We start from the raw sequence: 21,190 nt of genomic DNA on the forward strand, positions 1-21,190 counted from the left end.
GTTTGTATTAAATTGGGAAATTTCTCAGCTGTTATTTCTTCAGATAGCTCTCCTATTCTCCTTCTCTCTTCCTTGGGGGACTACAGTTATACTTGTGTTAGATGCTGGATCCTGTCACAGAAGCTGCTGATGCTGTGTTATGGTTTTTTTTGTTTTTGTTTTCTCTTTTTGTTTCCCTTTGGGTAATATTTATTACTGTATCTTCTAATACTAATCTTTTCTTCTGCTCACCGCAGCTGGTATATTTTCATTTCAGATGCTGTTATTTTTCATCTCTAGAAATTCTGTTTGTGACTTTTTATATCCATTGCTCTCATCATGATAATATTTTCTTATACCATCTCAGACTTCTCAGATGTGTTTATGACAGGTGTTTTAACAGCATTGTGTTGTGGTTTTGTCATATCCATCATGCCTTTATCTCTTTCTCTGGTTAAAATTTTTATCTTAGCTATGGGTCATATTTTACTGCTTCTTTGCATTCCTGATAGGTTTTTTTTTTTTTCTGTTTTTTAATTGGATGCTGATTGTTTTTTGTTGTTGTTTGCTTGAGTTTGTTGTATTCCTTTAACTAATGTTGGATTAAAATTTTTTTCCTGGTGTGTATTTAAGTTACTTGGAATCATGTTGTTCCTCTGAAAGGACTGGTCCAGAGCAGCCTCAGTCTAGGGATGATGTAGCCCTACCAGGAAGACAACACCCTCCTGAGGATTCCACCCAAGGCCCTGTGTATTTTGAGAATTTTCGACTGTGCCTGGTGGGAATTCAGGCTGTTCCCAGCCATGTGTGAGCTCTGAGAATTTCTGCAAGTTCTTCTGCAATGTTTCTTTCCCTAGACTCAGGCGGTTTCCTCTCACATGTGCACAGACAAGTCCTCAGCCAGCAACTGGGGGACAGTGTGGGTCCCCAGGTCTCTCTGTGCAGTTCTGCCTTGCTGGTATTTTGTCCCACAAATTATATGCCTCCTCGAAATCCACAAACTGTCTTTTCCAGCTTAGTGAGTTGGGGTCCCACTGGGCTGGGTTTGGGTTCCCCCTTCTCTTGCTGTAGCCTGGAAACCACCTCCACACAGTATGCTGGTGTCACTGGGGGGCTCATTTCTTTTTCTCAAAGGCCACACAATAGCATTTGCTAAATTTTCTGAATTACCCTTTAACCCACTCCAGTATTCTTGGGGCTTCCCTGGTGGCTCTGCCTGCAATGCAGGAGACCCTGGTTCAATCCTTGGGTTGGGAAGATCCCCTGGTGGGGAGGCTATGGCAACCCACTCCAGTATTCTTGCTTGGAGAATCCCCATGGACAAAGGAGCCTGGTGGGCTATAATCCATGGGGTCACAAAGAGTCAGACACAACTGAGCAACTTACACTTTGACTTCACCTTTTAATATACCTGGGAAGAAACTATAGTACAATACCAGGAAAAGATAAAATGCCCATTTTTAACATCTCTCCACCAAAATTATAGTCCTAAGGATATGCTTGTTTTCCCCCTCACCTTAGAACCTTGTAACCAATTAAAAATAACACTTGATTGTAAAGTTATATTATTTTTCTCCTAAGTTTACTTTGACTTGAGCTTACATATAGTCTTACAGATGTCAGAGAATCATGACACTTTAGAGTTGAAAGAAACTATGGAGGACCTGGGTTCAGTCTTGTCACTGTGCAGATGGTGAGACTGAGGGCCAGAGGGGAGGGGGACAGCATGAGGGCCTGAGCTCTGTCCCCAAGTCACACCACCTTCCTGACTCAAACTGCCACCGTCCTGTGGTATCTTGTTCCAGGAAGGTGGGGGGATAGAGACCTGGGCTGAAATGGCCATTTCTTCTGCAAGTGGAATTTTACCTTGAATATTTTTATGCTTAGTGTTTTTTCCCCTAATATAAATTTTATTATATAAACACATGTTGTATGGATTCCTATAAGTAAAACAGTCATTTTTGTCTTGATTCCTTTAGAAGGACCTAGTGAGAATAAGATGGGACAAAGAAATGAGATAAAAGACTAAAGAGGGTGATGTTTTTGGTTGCTCTGATGCTACTTCTTATATATCAGTTAAATTTGCTTTTTCTGTATCCTCTGGGACAAAGACAAGGTACTGTGCTGAAAGCCATAGAGGGAGTTGCCTCTTGGGGTTCTGAGAAGGGTGAATGTTGGGCTGAGTGAGGCGCTGAGAACAACAGCATCTTAGCCTGGCTGAGAGTTGACACCATGAATTGATGACTCACTGAAGGAGGTCTTCCAGCAGCGCATCCCACAGCCCAGGTGCAGGAAGGCGAGAATGACAGGGAGGACTGAGCGAAGTTTCTGGGCTCGGTGGAGAGATGGGAGCTGAGTGGAGCCTTTCTGAGTGACTGAGGCAGAGAGGCTTCTGGATGGGTAGAAGGAGGGTTTTGGCGGGGTGAGAGAGAAGAAGGGCAGTGAGCAAGAGAAGGATGGGAGATTTCTTTAGGGGCGAGTCCTGGCTTTTCAGCCCTTGCAGTGAAGCTTTAAGAAGTTGTATCACAGGGTTTTGTGGAGGCAGAAGGTACTAGTGGGAATCCCGCCTTCTTGAGAGGTGATCTTGCGATGGTTAATCTGTTGTTAGAAATTAGTCCTCGCAGCCTGTCCTGTGATGCACCCAACTTTTCCAACTGCCTGTGGTTTTATTTAGTTTTTGAGGTGTTTCAGGAAGGTGCTAAGAGGTCACATGTTAGAGCTAATGTCTAAGTCACTTCCATTTAGTGGAATGGTTGTGGATGTTACTCATAGAATTTGCTGAGGAAGATTTTGTTGGGTCTTATGTTCAACACCCTGTTACCAGAGAACTCTGTCCAACTTTAACCTGAGATCTGCTGTGACCATTTGATTCATTTCCTCTTCTAACTTGAGTCAGTTCTTATTTCTTAACCAATGTGTTTGTCTGATTTCCCTCTCCACACAACCCGCAACACACCAGACATACACGGACACACACTCCTCGCTACTTCTTATGCTTTTATTGTAAATTATGAGGAAAACAGAAGGCGGACATGGGTGAGGACAGAAGTAGAAGAAAATATGGTCATTTAATCCCAGGTTCGTTACTGTGAACATCTTGTTGGCTTTACCTTTAAGGTTACCCTTTGGTTATTGCCTGAATTTGCTCAGCAGTTGTTTGTAAAGTAAATTGAACTCTGAAGAGCTGAGAAGGAGGCAAATGGGTACAAGATGAAATGCTCAGGTTTGGAATCAGACTCTTGGTTCAAGACCCAGCTCTTATCGACAGTCATTTAACTCTTGTGCCTCAGTTTCCTTATTGATAAATTGGGGATTATAATAATGCCTCTCGTAATAGGCATATAATAATAGCCTCTCTTATTATTTTAATATTGAGTATAAGGCACTTAAAATAGTTGCTGGTTCAGTTCTCAATAAAAGTTAGCCATAAAATTAGAAATAGTGGTTGAATTTTTCTTCATTGACATTACTTAGGTGCTTGTAACCCCCTAGTGGCTCAGACAGTAAAGAATCTGCCTGCAACACAGGAGACATGGGTTCAATCCCTGGGTCGGGAAGATCCCCTGGAGAAAGAAATGGCAACCCACTCCGGTATTCTTGCCTGGAGAATTCCATGGACAGAGGACCCTGGCAGACTACAGTCCATGGGGTCACAGAGTTGGACACGACTAAGCGACTAACAAAAGCAGAAGATATTAAGAGGTGGTAAGAATACACAGAAGAACTGTACAAAAAAGATTTTTACAACCAAGATAATCACGATGGTGTGATCACTCACCTAGAGCCAGACATCCTGGAATGTGAAGTCAAGTGGCCTTTAGGAAGCATCACTACGAACAAAGCTAGTGGAGGTGATGGAATTCCAGTTGAGCTATTTCAAATGCTGAAAGATAATGCTATGATAGTGCTGCACTCAATATGCCAGCAAATTTGGAAAACTCAGCAGTGGCCACAGGACGAGAAAAGGTCAGTTTTTATTCCAATCCCAAAGAAAGGCAATGCCAATGAATGCTCAAACTACCGCACAATTGCACTCATCTCACACGCTAGTAAAGTAATGCTCAAAATTCTCCAAGCCAGGCTTCAGCAATATGTGAACTTCCAGATGTTCAAGCTGGTTTTAGAAAAGGCAGAGGAACCAGAGATCAAATTGCCAACATCCAATGGATCATGGAAAAAGCAAGAAAGTTCCAGAAAAACATCTATTTCTGCTTTATTGACTATGCCAAAGCCTTTGACTATGTGGATCACAATAAACTGTGGAAAATTCTGAAAGAGATGGGAATACCAGACCACCTAACCTGCCTCTTGAGAAATCTGTATGCAGGTCAGGAAGCAACAGTTAGAACTGGACAAGGAACAACAGACTGGTTCCGAATAGGATAAGGAGTACGTCAAGGCTGTATGTTGTCACCGTGCTTATTTAACTTATATGCAGAGTACATCATGAGGAACGCTGGGCTGGAAGAAGCACAAGCTGGAATCAAGATTGCCGGGAGAAATATCAATAACCTCAGATACGCAGATGACACCACCCTTATGGCAGAAAGTGAAGAGGAACTAAAGAGCCTCTTGATGAAAGTGAAAGAGGAGAGTGAAAAAGTTGGCTTAAAGCTCAACATTCAGGAAACTAAATTCATGGCATCTGGTCCCATCACTTCATGGCAAATAGATGGGGAAACAGTGGAAACAGGGTCAGACTTTATTTTGGGCGGCTCCAAAATCACTGGAGATGTTGATTGCAGCCATGGAATTAAAAGATGCTTACTCCTTGGAAGTAAAGTTATGACCAACCTAGATAGCATATTAAAAAGGAAAGACATTACTTTGCCAACAAATGTCCATCTAATCAAGGCTATGGTTTTTCCAGTGGTCATGTATGGATGCGAGAGTTGGGCTGTAAAGAAAGCTGAGTGCCAAAGAATTGATGCTTTTGAACTGTGGTGTTGGAGAAGACTCTTGATAGTCCCTTGGACTGCAAGGAGATCCAACCAGTCCATTCTAAAGGAGATCAGTCCTGAGTGTTCTTTGGAAGGAATGATACTAAAGCTGAAACTCCAGTACTTTGGCCACCTCATGCAGAGAGTTGACTCATTGGAAAAGACTCTGATGCTCTGAGGGATTGGGGGCAAGAGGAGAAGGGGACGACAGAGGATGAGATGGCTGGATGGCATCACTGACTCGATGGGCATGAGTTTGAGTGAACTCTGGGAGTTGGTGATGGACAGGGAGGCCTGGCGTGCTGCAATTCATGGGGTTGCAAAGAGTCAGATACGACTGAGCGACTGAACTGAACTGAACCAAAGCGACTAACACACACAAACCTCAGGTTTCAAATAATATCTTGTCTTCCAAGAGTACAGTAATAGAAGCTATACCAAATAAAATGACTGTGGAAAAGCTGTGCCAGTTGAAAGATCTTTTTGGTTTCTCTTTATGTTTTAAAGGAAGTGTCAGTAGTTGAGCTTAATTAAGTAATTGCCTTGCAAACGTTGTGTTTTGAGAACTATGCTGGGTGAATTCTCTAAGCATCTTGTTTTAGTTTTACTCTTTCCAGTGAGAGGGCACTCATGAGTTTTAAGACCTTTTGCTTGTTTCTAATGTGTAATTAAAAAAAGAAAAAACTCCCATTCAAAAAACTGATTTGCTGTGTTTTCAGCTTTGTAGACAACCACATTGATTCAAGTTCTTTAGCACTCTGTTTTTGCCTATGTTTGTTGAATTGTGATAAGGAAGACTGCTTTGTCTCTTTATGTTTTGTAATCCCCATGGTTTCAAATAAAAATTCTGTGAATTGTATTACAGATCTTCAGTGACAGTCTTTTGATTTCACGTAAATTGTCACCAATTTCTTGGTTGTCACCATTTAATATGTTTGTGATCATGGGCACTTATATATTGTTTCTTATATATTCTAGCCTCTCTCGAAATCTTATGGATGTCTTTTTTAACGTTAAAGATATTTTTCTTTATAATTTTAGTAATTATGCATTCCCCTTTTTCAAATGCAAGTTTTTAAGCTATTAAAACTTTGGGAAGATTGGAAATTGGTCATCTGACAGAGATTTGTGACATAGCGTATCTGAATACCTAGATGTTTGGAGAATCATTTTTGTAATATTTATATTTACATATTTACAATTGACTAATTATTTTATTTTAGTTTGTGTCACTTGTGCCATTTAAGAAAAAAAACAAAAAAGCTTAACTTTCACATCTTACAGAAGACCTGTATTTGAACAGTCTTACATAAACAAAAACACTATTTGTTTTCAAAGTTGAACGTCAAATCAGAACTTGATAAAACTTCATTATTCACTACATTAGTGGTTAGTAGTCTTTAGCTTGAGGAGTGCATTCTCGTTCCATATACGAAACATAGCTTTTTAGAATATTCTGAGTAGGATCCTTTGGTTTTACAGCTGCAAATAACATCTGTAACTGCTTTTAAAAATGTGTGTTTAAGGAAGACCACAAAGCAGAATCTAGTGGTGTATTATAGGGGGTTAATAGATCTTTGGTGTGTGTGTGTGGAACCTGCTTGGTTCCTATTAGTATTTGATAGATACAATGAAAGTTGTTTGTTTTGTTGTCTTAGAAAAATGAAACTTCATGAAATCCATACCTGCACATTGTGGGTCAAGAGGTGGCAGGGAGAGCGGTTCTGCTGCTTTCCCCTTAGCCTTGATGGGCCTTTGGGGGTGCTGGTTGACACTGGACAGTCTGTCTCAAGGTACTTGCTGCTTAGATTCTGACCTTGAGATGCCGAAGTCTGCCTATTGCACCCTGATGCTCCACAAGCAGAGTCACAGGGTCAGTGTTGACAGCGTACTATTTGAATTTCCTTCGAAGGGCTTCTAGATGTTTTTAGCTGTATTCCTTGGATTTGTTAAGGTGACTTAAAAAAAAAAAAAACACTCAGTGTTGATGGCTGCTTCATAGCATCCTGGGAGATTCAGTTCACTTAGTTGGGAACACCTTTGAGAATGCCATTAGGATCACTGTCAGAGAACCCCCGGGCGTGTCTCCATTTTGCTGTTTCGTGGATGTTTGCTCTGGGATCTCTCAGTTGTGCCGTCCCCAGGAATCTGCAGTGTTTGCAGTCATAGTCATTTGCACGCAGCCTCACATCCCCCCACAGGCAACATTGGTGATCAGCGAGATGCCACTGTTCAGATTGCGAGTGCCTCCATAATATCTCTCTCTTGTTTGCTAGGCAGAAGATGGTGTTAGTGATTGCGAGCTGCTGGCTGGCACCCTGGCAGAGCAGGAGTGAGTGAGTGCTGTTCAGCTTTCCGGCCCTGTGAGTCTGATGCCTTCCCTCCATGTTTTGGCATCACTGCCAAACACATGCATTGAAATCCTTCATGATCACCAGTTTGTCAGATGGTTGCACTGTTTCCAAGAGTCTGTCCAGGTCCTCTGTATCTTCTTTTCTGTCACCTTAGTGTATGTCCATTGTGATGGGGACGTGGATGGTGTTGGAAGAAGGCACAGTGTGTATCAGGGCAAGACTGGTGACTTTAGGTCTAGTGAGTGACTACAGGCTCCTCAGAGGGAGAGCATTTCCAGAGCGTCCATGCCCTCAGCCCAGCGTTGCCTGAGCTGTTGTTCAACTGGTGCCCGGTCCCGTGGTGCCGCATGCGTTTCCAGCAGGTCCCTGGGTTTCTTCCATGGGACTGTGGAGGGTGCTCCATAGCGGGGAATGCTGCTGCTGCTGCACCCACGTGACAGGACAAGAGGAAGTCTGCTGTTTCCTTGCACAGTGCATTGCGGAAGCACGAGCCATGCAGTGCAACACCCCATGAGGCTCGGGGGCAGAAGCGGGGCCCCCACAGGGCGCCCGTCCCACTGTCGTCCTCTCCTCGGAGTGAGCCCTGCACCCCTGAGCAGGGCCATGCACGTGGCCAGGGGAGGGCAGGACAGGCTGTGGAGGGCAGGCCCCTCCTTGCCCTGAACTGTGGAGCCCGCCTCAGACTTCAGCTGTGTGGCCAGGACAGGGCCGGGTGACAGAGCCATCTGACCCGGCCTGTGGTTGCATGGCCGTCGTGCCGCACAACTGGGGCCAAAAGGCAGACCCGTCGCACATCTCCATTCTTGGCTATTGAGTGAGGCGCTTACGTTTGCTGTATTGTTTAAGTCCTTTACTTTAAAATCAGTGTCAGGGCCAGACATTCTCCTTGTACTCAAGAGCACTTCACTGTTAGAATCCTCGAGGTAACAGTTTTATCAGGAGGTATGTGTGGCTGCATATGTGGCTGGCACGGGGTCATGCGTCCTCCCTTAATCTGGTGAACATTGAGATTCCACTCCACATGAAACAGTCAGGCACTTTCTCCCTTTGTAGAAAGATACTTTTGCAAACTTTCTTTGAAACTAAGATACCATGACGAGGCTAGCTAGCATTTGATGTCTAAGGTTACCACTCAGGGTCCCAGGTCCTCTGTCCTTTTACATAGAAACTGCCCACTTTTTAGTTCCCAAATGGAATCTTGTAAGAAAGATCAGTGAGAAATTAGCATTCTTAATTGTAAATATCCGTAGAAGGAGCTTAATCTGCCCACATTCAGGTTTATGTAAATGTCTTTTCTGGATTCCTCATGCAATGTCGTCTTTCACTTGGCTGTTAGTTAGGGGTGTTCTGCTAGGAGATGTCGCGTGCAGCAGATCGAAGGTAAGAAGCACTGTGGCTGGTAGACAGGTGGATATACTGCTTTCCCCCAGGGTGGGGGATGGAAGATTCTCCAGTGCCCCAGTGTTCATTATGAGCTCCACTGAACTCCCATCATTTTTAGGTACAAAAAAAACATTTACCAGTGAAATAAAATTGGTGGAAGAAAGATTGTTTTTCAAGGAAACCTGATTCCTAAGCATGAAATTTGAAACCTTTAAGCTATTTAGTTAAGTTAAAGGTTTTGGGGATCAGTAATTATGATGTCGATAATAATCATAAATGTCAAACAGCTAGTGACTGAGTTATGGATTTTTATTTATCCCAAGAAATAATCACGGGTAACAATCATATCCCATGAAATAATCATAGATTAGGGTAATCATTCAATTGATATGAATCTTTCTCACAGTAAAACTCTATAGTACAAAACTGTTTAATCTTTCCATTATGTCTGACCACCTCCCCTCCCCCCTACCCTAGTCTTGATTCAGGGTTTTTATGGTGTATGATACAGGAGCTGTTTACTGATTCCTCACTGAAGTGAAATAGGAATTTGGATTGTTGAAACAGATTATTTGGGGGCACTTGGCTCATCCTTGTTTTTGTTTGTTAAACAGGAAAAGGACCAGCGAAGCCTAGACATAAACACTGCCAAGTGCATGTTGGGACTGTTACTAGGAAAAATCTGGCCCCTTTTTCCAGTTTTTCACCAGTTCCTAGAGGTACTAAATTGTTATTTTATGGAATGTATGTTTGCTTGCTTAGAACTACCAAGTGTGCTTTACTTGATCCTTTTTTGTACTTTTCTGTTTGTCATACTTCTCTGCCTGTAGGAACTGCGGCGACATACTTGCTGCCACTGAGCACATTCCCGAGTCCCGAGCGTCCCCATGTGCGCACTGCACACGCCCCCGGCCCCCCTGCAAATGCTCCAGACAGCGCAGCTCTGGCCTTTCCTCTCTCTTCCCCCTTTTGTTTGTGTTTAGATTTCCTGCTTTTTATAACGAGAGTGGGACAAGCTTTACCTTATTTTGTGGCTTTAAAGCTCCACTTTGATGAAGTGAAGGTTAGAGAACAGCCATCCACTCTCTCACTAAGTTCAGTCTGTAACAAGTCTTTACCCACTCTCATCTCCAAGCAGCTTCAGTCTCAGTGGCCAATTCCTTCATTTGGTATCTCCTGCAGTTTAAATTTTCTTCACGTTTGTGTTTGAAAGAACCCAGCACTTCCCTCCATTGTTATCGTTTGTTTGCTCCAAGTATTAATGAGAGAAATTCTGAGCTGCTGGTTATAAGGAACTGGCTCTGATGCCAATGTAATAATACTGTTAAGACCTGGAAGAACTTGAGCTGAAAGTCTGAGTTAGTTGGGTTGTCATATATAGCCTCCTTCTTGCCCTCCAGTCCCCAAACCCCTTTAAAAATTGCTTTTTGCTTGAAAGAAAGAGGGTGTTGGATCTTGGAGAAATTCCTGGACTTTACCCTGACTCCAGCTTCACTCTTGAAATAATTTTCCTTACAACTTGTTGGTGTAATGGTCCAGAAAAACTTCTAACTGACAGGCTCCTTGGAGAACTGTTATTGAAATTTGCTTTTAACATTATTAACTGGGATTCCTGAAGAAAGGTATGAAAACAAGTTTTTAATATAAGAAGCACTTGTTTACATGACAGCCCATGTATACCAGTGATCTCTTCCAGTTTCTCTGACAATCCTCAAAAATGTCAGCTTTATTTGGAAAGTGAGTAGCAATGGGCTCTGATCTCAGGAGGCTGGGAAGAATTTAAGGCTGGGTGTGAAGGTCCTTCTATAGCTAAAAGACTGCAGCAGATTTGACTTCACACAGTTCCAGGAGCACCATCAACTGTTTCAGTGACTGGGTTTTGCTTTTAGTTGCTTAGAAAGTTACACTTATAGTCTGTGCTTTGTTCTCTCTCTCACACCAGTTAGCATTTTTCTTTTAAAAGGACCCAGTAATCCTTTCATTTGAGCTTTTCTTGTGTTTGCATCCTCCAAACCATTGGCTCAACTCTCTTTGCTTTTTATGTACTTGTTTTCCAGTGTTCCCGGTTTTAGTGGCAAAGATTTAAGAATTATCAGACTGGGTTTTATTTTTAGATTTTTATACAGGAATACTGTATTTTGAAATATGCATGTGTCCTTTTTCCTGTCTGGGAGGAAGAGAAAAACTATTTCATGGCTGTTCTTAGTCCTTTTATGATCAGACTCAAGTTTTTAATTATTAGAACAATAACTCTTCAGTGGCTGGACCACCTAGTCCTGAGACTGCTTGCAGCTCTTAGCAAGGTCTCGTTGAGTAAACCCACAGCGGCATGTGCCGTTAGCTGACAGCTTGACAGGAAGCATGATGTTCATGTCAGGGCCTGTTAATGGGAGCAGCTCTTTATTTAGCACTTACTGTGTGCCACACACTCAATAAAGTGCTTTTCATAAATTATAGCAATTATCTGCCTTAAGCCTTACCACATCTCCGTGAAATGGATATTATCTCTCTTTTACATGAAAGGGCTTTTGCCGTCTAGCAGTTTCACTTCTAGCGATGTAAAGATGTGTTTCTTTGATGCATCTGTTGTTTTATGTTGAGCCCCCATAATATTTTTGTAATTAAAATTGTCATCCAAAGTTCCCTTCTCACCATCTCTCACCCTTCTCCTAGCATGGTGCCTAACACCCCTCAAATGGACCTTCGTGAGCTGTTATCAAGTTGATTGTCACAGCAGTTGAAACTGTCTGATTTGTTGTGTTAGTAATTCATATTATTTTTCCTCCACCAGCAATCAAAATATAAAGTTATTAATAAAGACCAGTGGTGCAATGTGCTAGAGTTTAGCAGAACAATTAACCTTGACCTCAGCAACTATGATGAAGACGGAGCGTGTAAGTACTGGGCGGGTGTCGTTTTCCCCCCGTCTCGCGCGCATTTGCTCCTCAGCCTCTGAGAAGTCTCATAGCTGTGTTGTTCCCTCCCTCTCTTCTCTCTCTCTTCAGGGCCAGTTTTGTTGGACGAGTTTGTGGAGTGGTATAAAGACAAACAGATGTCCTAGGACTTTATGCATAGCAGCGAGAGAGTCACTGTTACCACAGTTATGTCAACCATTAGCCATAAATTGCTGTTTGTATCCAAGCGCATGCTGCTTTTCTTGCACTGTCTCCCTTTGGCAGGGACGTGTTGGTGTTTGCTATTGAATGGGCCAGCTCTGCTTGCTGTGTAGCATTGTTCTCTTGGAAGGCTGCTTTGCAGTTTGTATTTACACTACAGATTGGTGAATTTGCCAACGTCCTCACTGTGATTATGTGTATATTGCTGTTTAAATTTTGTATATGTGTATAAAAAGACAAAGCTTCACCTAGAGATTATTTCTGCAAAAATGTATTGTAAAATAATTTTTGTGGCATATTTCTAGTCCCTTTTTTCAAAGGACCCAATTACACTTTTCTTTGGTCTCAAAATGTAGCATTTCAGAACACAAGACAGAACAGCTATTACCATATGCAAATGTTGCCAGAATTAACCTTATTATTTAAGAGGCCAACTTTGGAAGGAGGTGGGAGTCGTAACTTTTCAGAGGCGCTATGCCAAATCTAATTTGGTTTACTTAAATATTAGCATTTTGAAATGATGAAAGTTAGAATAATTGAACATATAGACCCATACCATGCCACAAATCATTTCCACCATGCAGTATATAGGTTTTGATTTTCTAATGTTAAAGCTGTCATAGTTTGAATATAGGTACAGATGAACAAATTACAATTGCACCTTTTTTCCCATTGGTTTTAAACCCTTGTACACTTTTTTAGTGCTTCCCCCCGCCCCTTTTGCATTCTTCTAGTCAGTGTTTGGTCTGCTGATGCTTTCTATGCCATTCTAAGTAAAATTTATTTTGCCGCCTCCATGAAAACCTAATGGTTTGCTGGCAATGTATAACTGCAGAGCACTTTTAGTTGTGGCTTGAATTTTTAGTTAAGCTTTCATGGTGTCTGATTTTCTAGTTTTGCGGGGGTGGGTGGGGGGAAGAACTATACTATAAGTGAGAGGTGTTTTGTTTTGTTTTCCTTTTTTTGTTTCTTTCATGCTAGGCTTTTCCTGGCAGAATGTCCATTGCAGGCAGTGGACACGACACCACCAGCATTGAGCTAAAAACTCTATTACACGGTAGGACCTTTCCTGGAGGGGCCGCTCGTCATTACCTGAGTAATATGTACAGAGAGGTGATAGCCATTATTTATGTGGGTAAGGAAACATGAGTAAACGGGACGGTATTTTTAGGTTTGTATTTTATGTTTTTGTTTTTTTCTTTTCTTGTCTTAGCCCTTCTCAAGGAAATGTATAAAAAACATGCTTCTCCCTCAACTCTCTGGTGCTATTGAATGACTTAATTTAGTCCCTAAAGTTTTGTGAGAACACAGTACTCTAATGACTTAGACCGTCATTAGACAGTCTAATGACTTAGAACCAAGTAAAAGCTACTGGTGCATTTGAGCAAGTAAATGCATAGTTGTGAGCAGAATCCATGACTGAACATGTGACAGTTGGAAGAGGTTCAGATTATTTCAAAACCTGGCCCCAAAACCTTTTGGGTCAAATGTGAACCTTCAAATGGCATTATATGAGTAAAGCACACAGACAATGCTACTGTTTGACCACGATTTCATAGTTTCTTTGCAAACAGTGTTCAGATTTTCATATTTTGTTTTTCCCTAACTGAACCACCAAAGACAGGAATTTTGTATGTATATACAGTGTGTGTGCATATACAAAATCATGATCCGGTAGAATGAAATTCACTTCCTTTTTCTACCAAATAGAAAGGTTTGGTTTGCTGTGAAATAAACCAGAAGTTTGAAAAACTCTGTAGTGATTAAGCATACTTAATCATTCCTTGTTTAGAAGCTGTAGACTCCCCTTCTACTTTACACATTCACACCAGTTTGCACAAATTCATCCCTGAAAAGAACAGAAGACGTTGACAGCAAGCACAGCTCCTGAGACCAGCGTGTTGAAAGGGCTTCCATTCCGACGGGTGCCTGTTAACTCCGTTGGCGATTGACTATAGGCAGGTTCCAGCCTGTAAAGCACTTGATTCGTTTTCAGAAGGATCCCATGAAGTTAACAAATCACACTTTAAAGGCAGCAGTTCTTAAATTCGATCAACTCTAGTTTTGTTTAAAGCAAATAGAAATCATCAATGAAATTATTTTCAAAAGTACTGTAAGAAACTGGAAAATTTTTTAACAGTAAGCACAGTTAATCCCAAAATAAGAGGGTGGCTACAGGGAAAATGTTACATTTTAACACACAGTGAACATTTTGATGACAGGGGTTTTGGAAAAGCCAAGCAAAAATTATTTCATGATGTGTAACATGGAAGTAAGTATTCCAAAAGGATGATCTTGCCTATTTAGAAAAGGCCAAATAATCTCTGAATTCCCTTGAAAAATAAATGTGACTGCAGCGTGCTTGCCCTTGGTTTCTGTGATTTTATGCAGTTATTTTTAAGGGGAAGAAGAGCCAGAAGTAATAAGATATTTTTTCATAAAAATCTCCCTAAGTTACATAAGTTGAGCAGTCACCAAGCACTTATTTATGGGCAAATGCTAAGTAAATGAGGGTGCCTTTTTCTGGTTTTTCTTTATCACCTACATCTCCACCCTTTCTCTCTTTCTGTCGTGTTTTGGCCTCCATGTTGCAATACTCTGTGATAATGGAATCCAACTTTTAGATGTTTACTGTTGCGGTAGGTCAGAAATTGCATTATTTTATTTGCCATAATCACCCTCTATAACGTTACGTGCAGCTTATTTGAAGCATGACCTCTGAACTAAGTTTTTATAAAGCTGACTAGACAGACTTCTAGGATCTGGATTAAGAACAGACTTCTGTTGCCTCTCAGTCTCCATCTTAACAGTGCTTTTGAAGTTTATACAGAAAGCTTTAAAAGTTAGTTTGTGCCCTTGGTTTTTACTCTTACAACTGCTAAAATACCTCTGTAAGCCTTATCTTTTATTCTTTCATATGTTGTATAATAAATGTATAGAATCCATTGACCAACTAAATTGTTGGGTGTCTGTAAATGAGACCAAAATGTGGGTTGCTTCTTTTCATGAAGTCATTTCTCTCGGGGGTTACTGTCAGTGAACTACAGCTAACCTGTAACTGTGAATGCTTCGTGTCGTCAGTATTTGCATCACCTTCATAAACGTGTGCAAGTCTGTGACTCCCAGCTTAACTGAAATATTGTTATGCCACCTAACTTGAGTACAGCAAACTGGTTTTAGGTTTTAATGGAATTGATGTAAAACGATACCCCATAAATAAAAAAGTTATTTGTGTTTGGTTTCAGAACTGATCTGTTTATTTTTCTCTTTTCGTGGCTTTCTCTTTAAAAACCCCTTAAGGTAGTTTTAAACTTCCCTGGGTGGCTCAGACAGTAAAGAATCCGCCTGCAGTGCAGGAGACCTGGGTTCTCTCCCTGGCTTGGGAAGATCCCCTGGAGAAGGGCATGGCAACCCACTTCAGTATTATTGCCTGGAGAATCCCCAGAGGAGCCTGGCAGGCTGCAGCCCATGGGGTCGCAAAGGGTCAGACACGACTGAACAACTAAGCACAGCACACAAGGTAGTTTTAAAGTATTTCATGTATCATCCAGTCAGCCCCAAGGCTACAAAAGTGAGGTGGGAAACATCTTCTTCTGAACTTTCTTCATTTGTTTGAACCTATAGAAAGGTAGGACCTAGTTCCCATGATGCTGTGATGTGGTTATGTCATACTGAAATGACTCATTTGAATGTTCTTCCCAAATTCTGGTGGGAAGAATAACTTTTAGGCAGAAGCTTAGAGAGAAGCTTTTGTGATTTCTTTAGAAAAGAATTGCCCTTGGAACTTTGTTATAGCTAGAAAGGAAAGAAAAAAGAAACCTATCACGTGAGCAAACAATACATCAAGCTTTCTGGCCCTGTGTACCTAAGCTAAGCTTGTGGTGCAGGAGGTATTCCAGAATAAGGCATGTTCACTACTTCTGGCACATTCAACAGACAATACTTTGGGTTCCCCGCCCCCAACCCCCCACCCCCAGTTGGTTCCTAACATTTATTTTCAATTGCCTTAACAAAAAATAAAATCATCCCATGTATAGAAGTGTACTTGCTGAGAAATTATGGTAAGTAGCCTGTGCTGAGAATAATAATTGGAAACTGAAAAACAAAAATTGACTGTAGTAATTAAATGGAAATTTTTTTTAAACATCATTTAAAATGTAAATCTCTTTTCCCAAAGAAATGTATTCAGTCCTCTGAAGGAAATTCTTTTGCAGTTGCTCCCTGGAGAGTGGATTATGAAGAACTCTGGCCTTGAGAAAGCATGCTGAAGAGGTTTGGTTTTCCCTCTGACACTTTCCAGCAGAGGCATCTCAGAATTGCCTAATCTGAATATCTGAAATTCAAACTAGTGTTCTGTATAAGTCTTACGATAAATGTATGATGATTAAAGAGAGCTGTAGCTGTACTTGTTACCAGTGAACTAACTCTCCAAAGAGTTTTTGTCTAACTTCTAATAGTATATTGAAAGCCGCTGTGTTTTTTTCCCTCTTGATGGCCCATTATTTATTTTGGCTTCATTACTTGTTGGCTCCTACATATCCTACCTCGAGAGTAGGATTTGGACAAGGGTTATCCTATCATGGAGGACTTGCCTGTAGCTCAAAACGGTAAAGAATCTGCCTGCAATGCAGGAGACCCGGGTTTGATCCCTGGGTCAGGAAGATCCTCTGGAAAAGGGAATGACAATCCACTCCAGTATTCTTGCCTGGAGAATTCCATGATAGAGGAGCCTGGTGGGCTATAGTTCGTGGGGTCTCAAAGAGTTGGGCATGACTGAGCAGCTATTACTTCATCGCATAAATTCCCAGAATCACTCCATAAAATAGTAGATGCCTTTGAATAACCTATTCTGCATGTCTTAAAGTGCTCATAAATCCTTGCAAACCTTATTACTCCCCCATCAAGGTTGATTTTCAGATTCTGTTTAATCATTGTCTTTATTAACTTGAATTGTATGTTGAGGCAGAATTCCTATGTGAAATTGAGAACATAAGAATCAAATTTTTAAGCGTGCAGAGAGGGGACTGGAATAAATAGAAAATCAACAGACTGAAGAATTAGGGAGGACCGGAAATGGCAATCCACTCCAGTATTCTTGCCTGGAGAATCCCATGGATGGAGAAGCCTAGTAGGTTACAGTCCACGGGATCGCAAAGAGTCGGACACAACTGAGCGACTTCGCCTCACCTCACCTCTGGATGGAAGGTCTTATGGTGATTGGGTGTAAGTGGCACCTTATCAGTTATACATGGTAGGCCAGAAAGATACTGACTCAGTTGGAACTGAGTGTCCCTTTTGGAGAGTTGGGCATTATGGGGACTCATCCAAGAACTGTCCCTAAGGAGGTGCAGCAGTGTACACAAAGATACCAGTGGGGGAGGCAGAATCTTTCTAGTCCATCTCGATGATTGTCATTACTTTAGCACACCACTGTTAAGTGTTTATGTGTGGATTTTTGTTTTGAGATCTGGTTATCAGCAGGCTGTAAGGATTCAAGGGGTGTAGTCGAGAAGGCCAGTTGTTGACTTGATGACATCATGTAGCTCCTTTTGGAAGAGAAGGCGGCCAGTCAGACCATGTGCTGTATCCTGATCTCCTGAAAATACGTAGAGGAAACAGCAGTTCAGAGCGTTTGAGTGACTGGTCCTAAGTCAAACTCAGGTGGATGTGTCTACCCAGAATTTGCTGGGGTGCTCACACAGTGTGGAGAGAGTTGGCCTGGAGGAGGATGAAGGCGTGTAAGCTCTCTGTGCGCTGCTGGGTTCTCTGATGAACTTACTGGTGCCCTTCTGCTAATTTTATTAAGAGTTTGGGAGAAACTGGAGTTCAGGATTGGCCACTTTTTCAGAAGTGAGCATTTTAGGGATTTGTTGAGCATCAGTCAAGGAATTGAGGTCACTGGAGTAAGGCTATTTGTTGCTAATTAGCCAATTTCAGAAGTTTGGGGCTGGCTTCCAAAGGCATGGTCTGGTGTGTGGGTGTTTTCCAAGAGTACCAAGCAATTCAGTTTTGACATGATCTAAAGCTGAAATTCCAGTACTTTGGCCACCTCATGTGAAGAGTTGACTCATTGGAAAAGACTTTGATGCTGGGAGAGATTGGGGGCAGGAGGAGAAGGGGACGACAGAGGATGAGATGGCTGGATGGCATCGCTGACTCGATGGACGTGAGTCTGAGTGAACTCCGGGAGTTGGTGATGGACAGGGAGGCCTGGCGTGCTGCGATTCATGGGGTCGCGAAGAGTCAGACACGACTGAGCGACTGAACTGAACTGACCCAGAGAGAGTGTTAGATCCTACAGGTTAAGGGCTCAGTCCTGCAAGACTGCACCCCTACTTTGCTTCAGATGCCAATTCCAAGTCCAGATTGTCACCTGTGCTTCTAACCAACCAGCTATAATTTGCTAAGTCTCCCACAACTGTTCATTAGGTTCAATTAATTTGCTATAGTGATTCATAGAACTTAGAGTAATAGTCGCTTCCCATGTTGTTGTTTAGTCACTAAGTTTTGTCAGACTCTTTTGGGACCCCATGGACTGTATCCCCCCCAGGCTCCTCTGTCCATGGGTTTTCCCAGGCAAAAATACTGGAGTGGGTTGCCATTTTCTTCTCTAGGGGATCCTCTGACCCAGGGATTGAACCTGAGTCTCCTGCATTGGCCGGTGGATTCTTTACCACTGCATCACCTGGGAAACCCCTTCCTTCTGTTACCAGTTTATTATAAAAGAATGTAATTCAGAAACAGCCTAATGGAAGAGACACAAAGGGCAAGGTACGTGGGGCATGGGCCATGCTTCCTAAGTGTACCACTCTCCCCAAATCTTCACGTGTTCATGAAAGCTCTCTGAAGTCTTTTGAGTTTTTAAAGAGGCTTCATAATAGCCCTGATTGGTTAAATCAATGGCTATTGATGATTGAATGCAATCTCCAGCTCTTCTCTGGAGATGAGGGGTTTAGACTGGAAATTCCAACCCTCTAATCACAGGGCTGGTTCCCCTGGCAAGCAGCCCCATTAGGAGGTTTCTAAAAGGCATCTCATTGACATAACAAAAGGCACCATAATTTCTATTCACTTAGAGAAATCCCAAGGATTTTAGGAGCTCTGTGTCAGGAACTGGGACAAAGACCAAACATACGGTTAAAACTTTTAAGTCGAAGTACCACATGTGGGTCCCAATACAAAACTGTCATTGATCAATAGAGATGAGTTTAAAAATGAGTTCTAGCAGTTACATGTTCCTATGATCAGTGAATAATCCACTTTTCCCTCCTTTTTTGGATTTGAAATACTCTCAAGATGTGAAATGGAGTATTCCCTGCCATATCAGTAAACAAGGATGCCTCAGCCATTGGTGATTTGGGGCCTCCCGATGTGAATTTCTGAGCCCCAAGAGTGCTCAAAAAGGGAGAAGAATGCTTGCAATCCAGCAGCTGTTGACTGTTGATACCCTACAGTGAATGGTGAATGAGGAACTAAGGATGTGAAAAACCAAAAGCAGGATGCTGGCCTCAGATAGCTGAGATGCATATGAAAGGAATGATTTCAGTGTACCCAGACATTTGCATCTTCCCATACAAAGATGAGTGCTATATTCCTTAATTTGAGATACCTGCTTTTCCTTAATTCACAATAATCTTTGACGTTTGTTGCATACTTCTATATAACCTGACTCCTTCCCCTGCCTGCTTGGAACAGTTCTTTCAGGGTTACTTGAGATGCTGTCTTCCAGGCTCGAAATCCTAAAAATTCCCACCAGATAAAACATAACCCTCAATTTCTTTGCATTGATTGCTAAGGAAGGCTTTCTTATCTCTCCTTGTTATTCTTTGGAACTCTGCATTCAAATGGGTATATCTTTCCTTTTCTCCTTCGCTTTTCGTTTCTTTTCTTTTCACAGCTATTTATAAGGCCTTCTCAGACAGCCATTTTGCTCTTTTGCTTTTTCTTGGGGATGGTCTTGGTTCCTGTCTCCTGTACAATGTCACAAACCTCCGTCCATTGGGAGCATTTCATGCAAAGATGGGCTCAATAAAGGACAGAAATGGTATCGACCTAACAGAAGCAGAAGACATTAAGAAGATGTGGCAAGAATACACAGAAGAACTGTACAAAAAAGATCTTCATGACCCAGATAATCACGATGGTGTGATCACTCACACTCACCTAGAGCCAGACATCCTGGAATGTGAAGTCAAGTGGGCCTTAGGAAGCATCACTACGAACAAAGCTAGTGGAGGTGATGGAATTCCAGTTGAGCTGTTTCAAATCCTGAAAGATGATGCTGTGAAAGTGCTGCACTCAATATGCCAGCAAATTTGGAAAACTCGGCAGTGGCCACAGGACTGGAAAAGGTCAGTTTTCATTCCAGTCCCAAAGAAAGGCAATGCTAAAGAATGTTCAAACTACCACACAATTGCACTCATCTCACATGCTAGTAAAGTAATGCTCAAAATTCTCCAAGCCAGGCTTCAGCAGTATGTGAACCGTGAACTTCCAGATGTTCAAGCTGGTTTTAGAAAAAGCAGAGGAACAAGAGATCAGATTGCCAACATCTGCTGGATCATGAAAAACATCTACTTCTGCTTTATTGACTATGCCAAAGCCTTTGACTGTGTGGATCACAATAAACTCTAGAAAATTCTGAAGGAGATGGGAATACCAGACCACCTGACCTGCCTCTTGAGAAACCTATATGCAGGTCAGAAAGCAACAGTTAGAAATAGACATGGAACCACAGACTGGTCCCAAATAGGAAAAGGAGTACGTCAAGGCTGTATATTGTCACCCTGCTTATTTAACTTATATGCAGAGTACATCATGAGAAACGCTGGGCTGGAGGAAGTACAAGCTGGAATCAAGATTGCTGGGAGAAATATCAATAACCTCAGATATGCAGATGACACCACCCTTATGGCAGAAAGTGAAGAAGCACTAAAAAGCCTCTTGATGAAAGTGAAAGAGGAGAGTGAAAAAGTTGGCTTAAAGCTCAACATTCAGAAAACTAAGATCTTGGTATCTGGTCCTATCACTTCATGGCAAATAGATGTGGAAACAGTGTCAGACTTTATTTCTTGGGCTCCAAAATCACTGCAGATGGTGATTGCAGCCATGAAATTAAAAGACGCTTACTCCTTGGAAGGAAAGTTATAACATGACCAACCTAGACAGCATATTAAAAAGCAGAGATATCACTTTGTCAACAAAGGTCCATCTAGTCAAGGCTATGGTTTTTCCAGTAGTTATGTATGGATGTGAGAGTTGGACTGTGAAGAAAGCTGAGTGCTGAAGAATTGATGCTTTTGAAGTGTGGTGTTGGAGAAGACTCTTGAGAGTCCCTTGGACTGCAAGGAGATCCAACCAGTCCATCCTAAAGGAGTCCTGGGTGTTCATTGGAAGGACTGATGCTGAAGCTGAAACT

General features: G+C 41.9%; 1 protein-coding gene across 1 annotated transcript in view; it reads left to right on the forward strand.

The window, feature by feature from the left end:
• Window positions 1–14,969, forward strand: part of DCUN1D4 (defective in cullin neddylation 1 domain containing 4) — a 73,621-nt gene extending 58,652 nt beyond the window's left edge. The window contains 3 exon segments of the mRNA XM_068975066.1: window positions 9,271–9,375; window positions 11,448–11,550; window positions 11,662–14,969. Of these exon segments, the coding sequence (XP_068831167.1) occupies window positions 9,271–9,375; window positions 11,448–11,550; window positions 11,662–11,717 (264 nt within the window). The 3' untranslated portion in view covers window positions 11,718–14,969.
• Window positions 14,970–21,190: the final 6,221 nt, after the last annotated feature.

This window comes from Capricornis sumatraensis, chromosome 7 (genome assembly GCF_032405125.1).
Source record: "Capricornis sumatraensis isolate serow.1 chromosome 7, serow.2, whole genome shotgun sequence".
NCBI classification, from domain to species: Eukaryota; Metazoa; Chordata; class Mammalia; order Artiodactyla; family Bovidae; genus Capricornis; species Capricornis sumatraensis.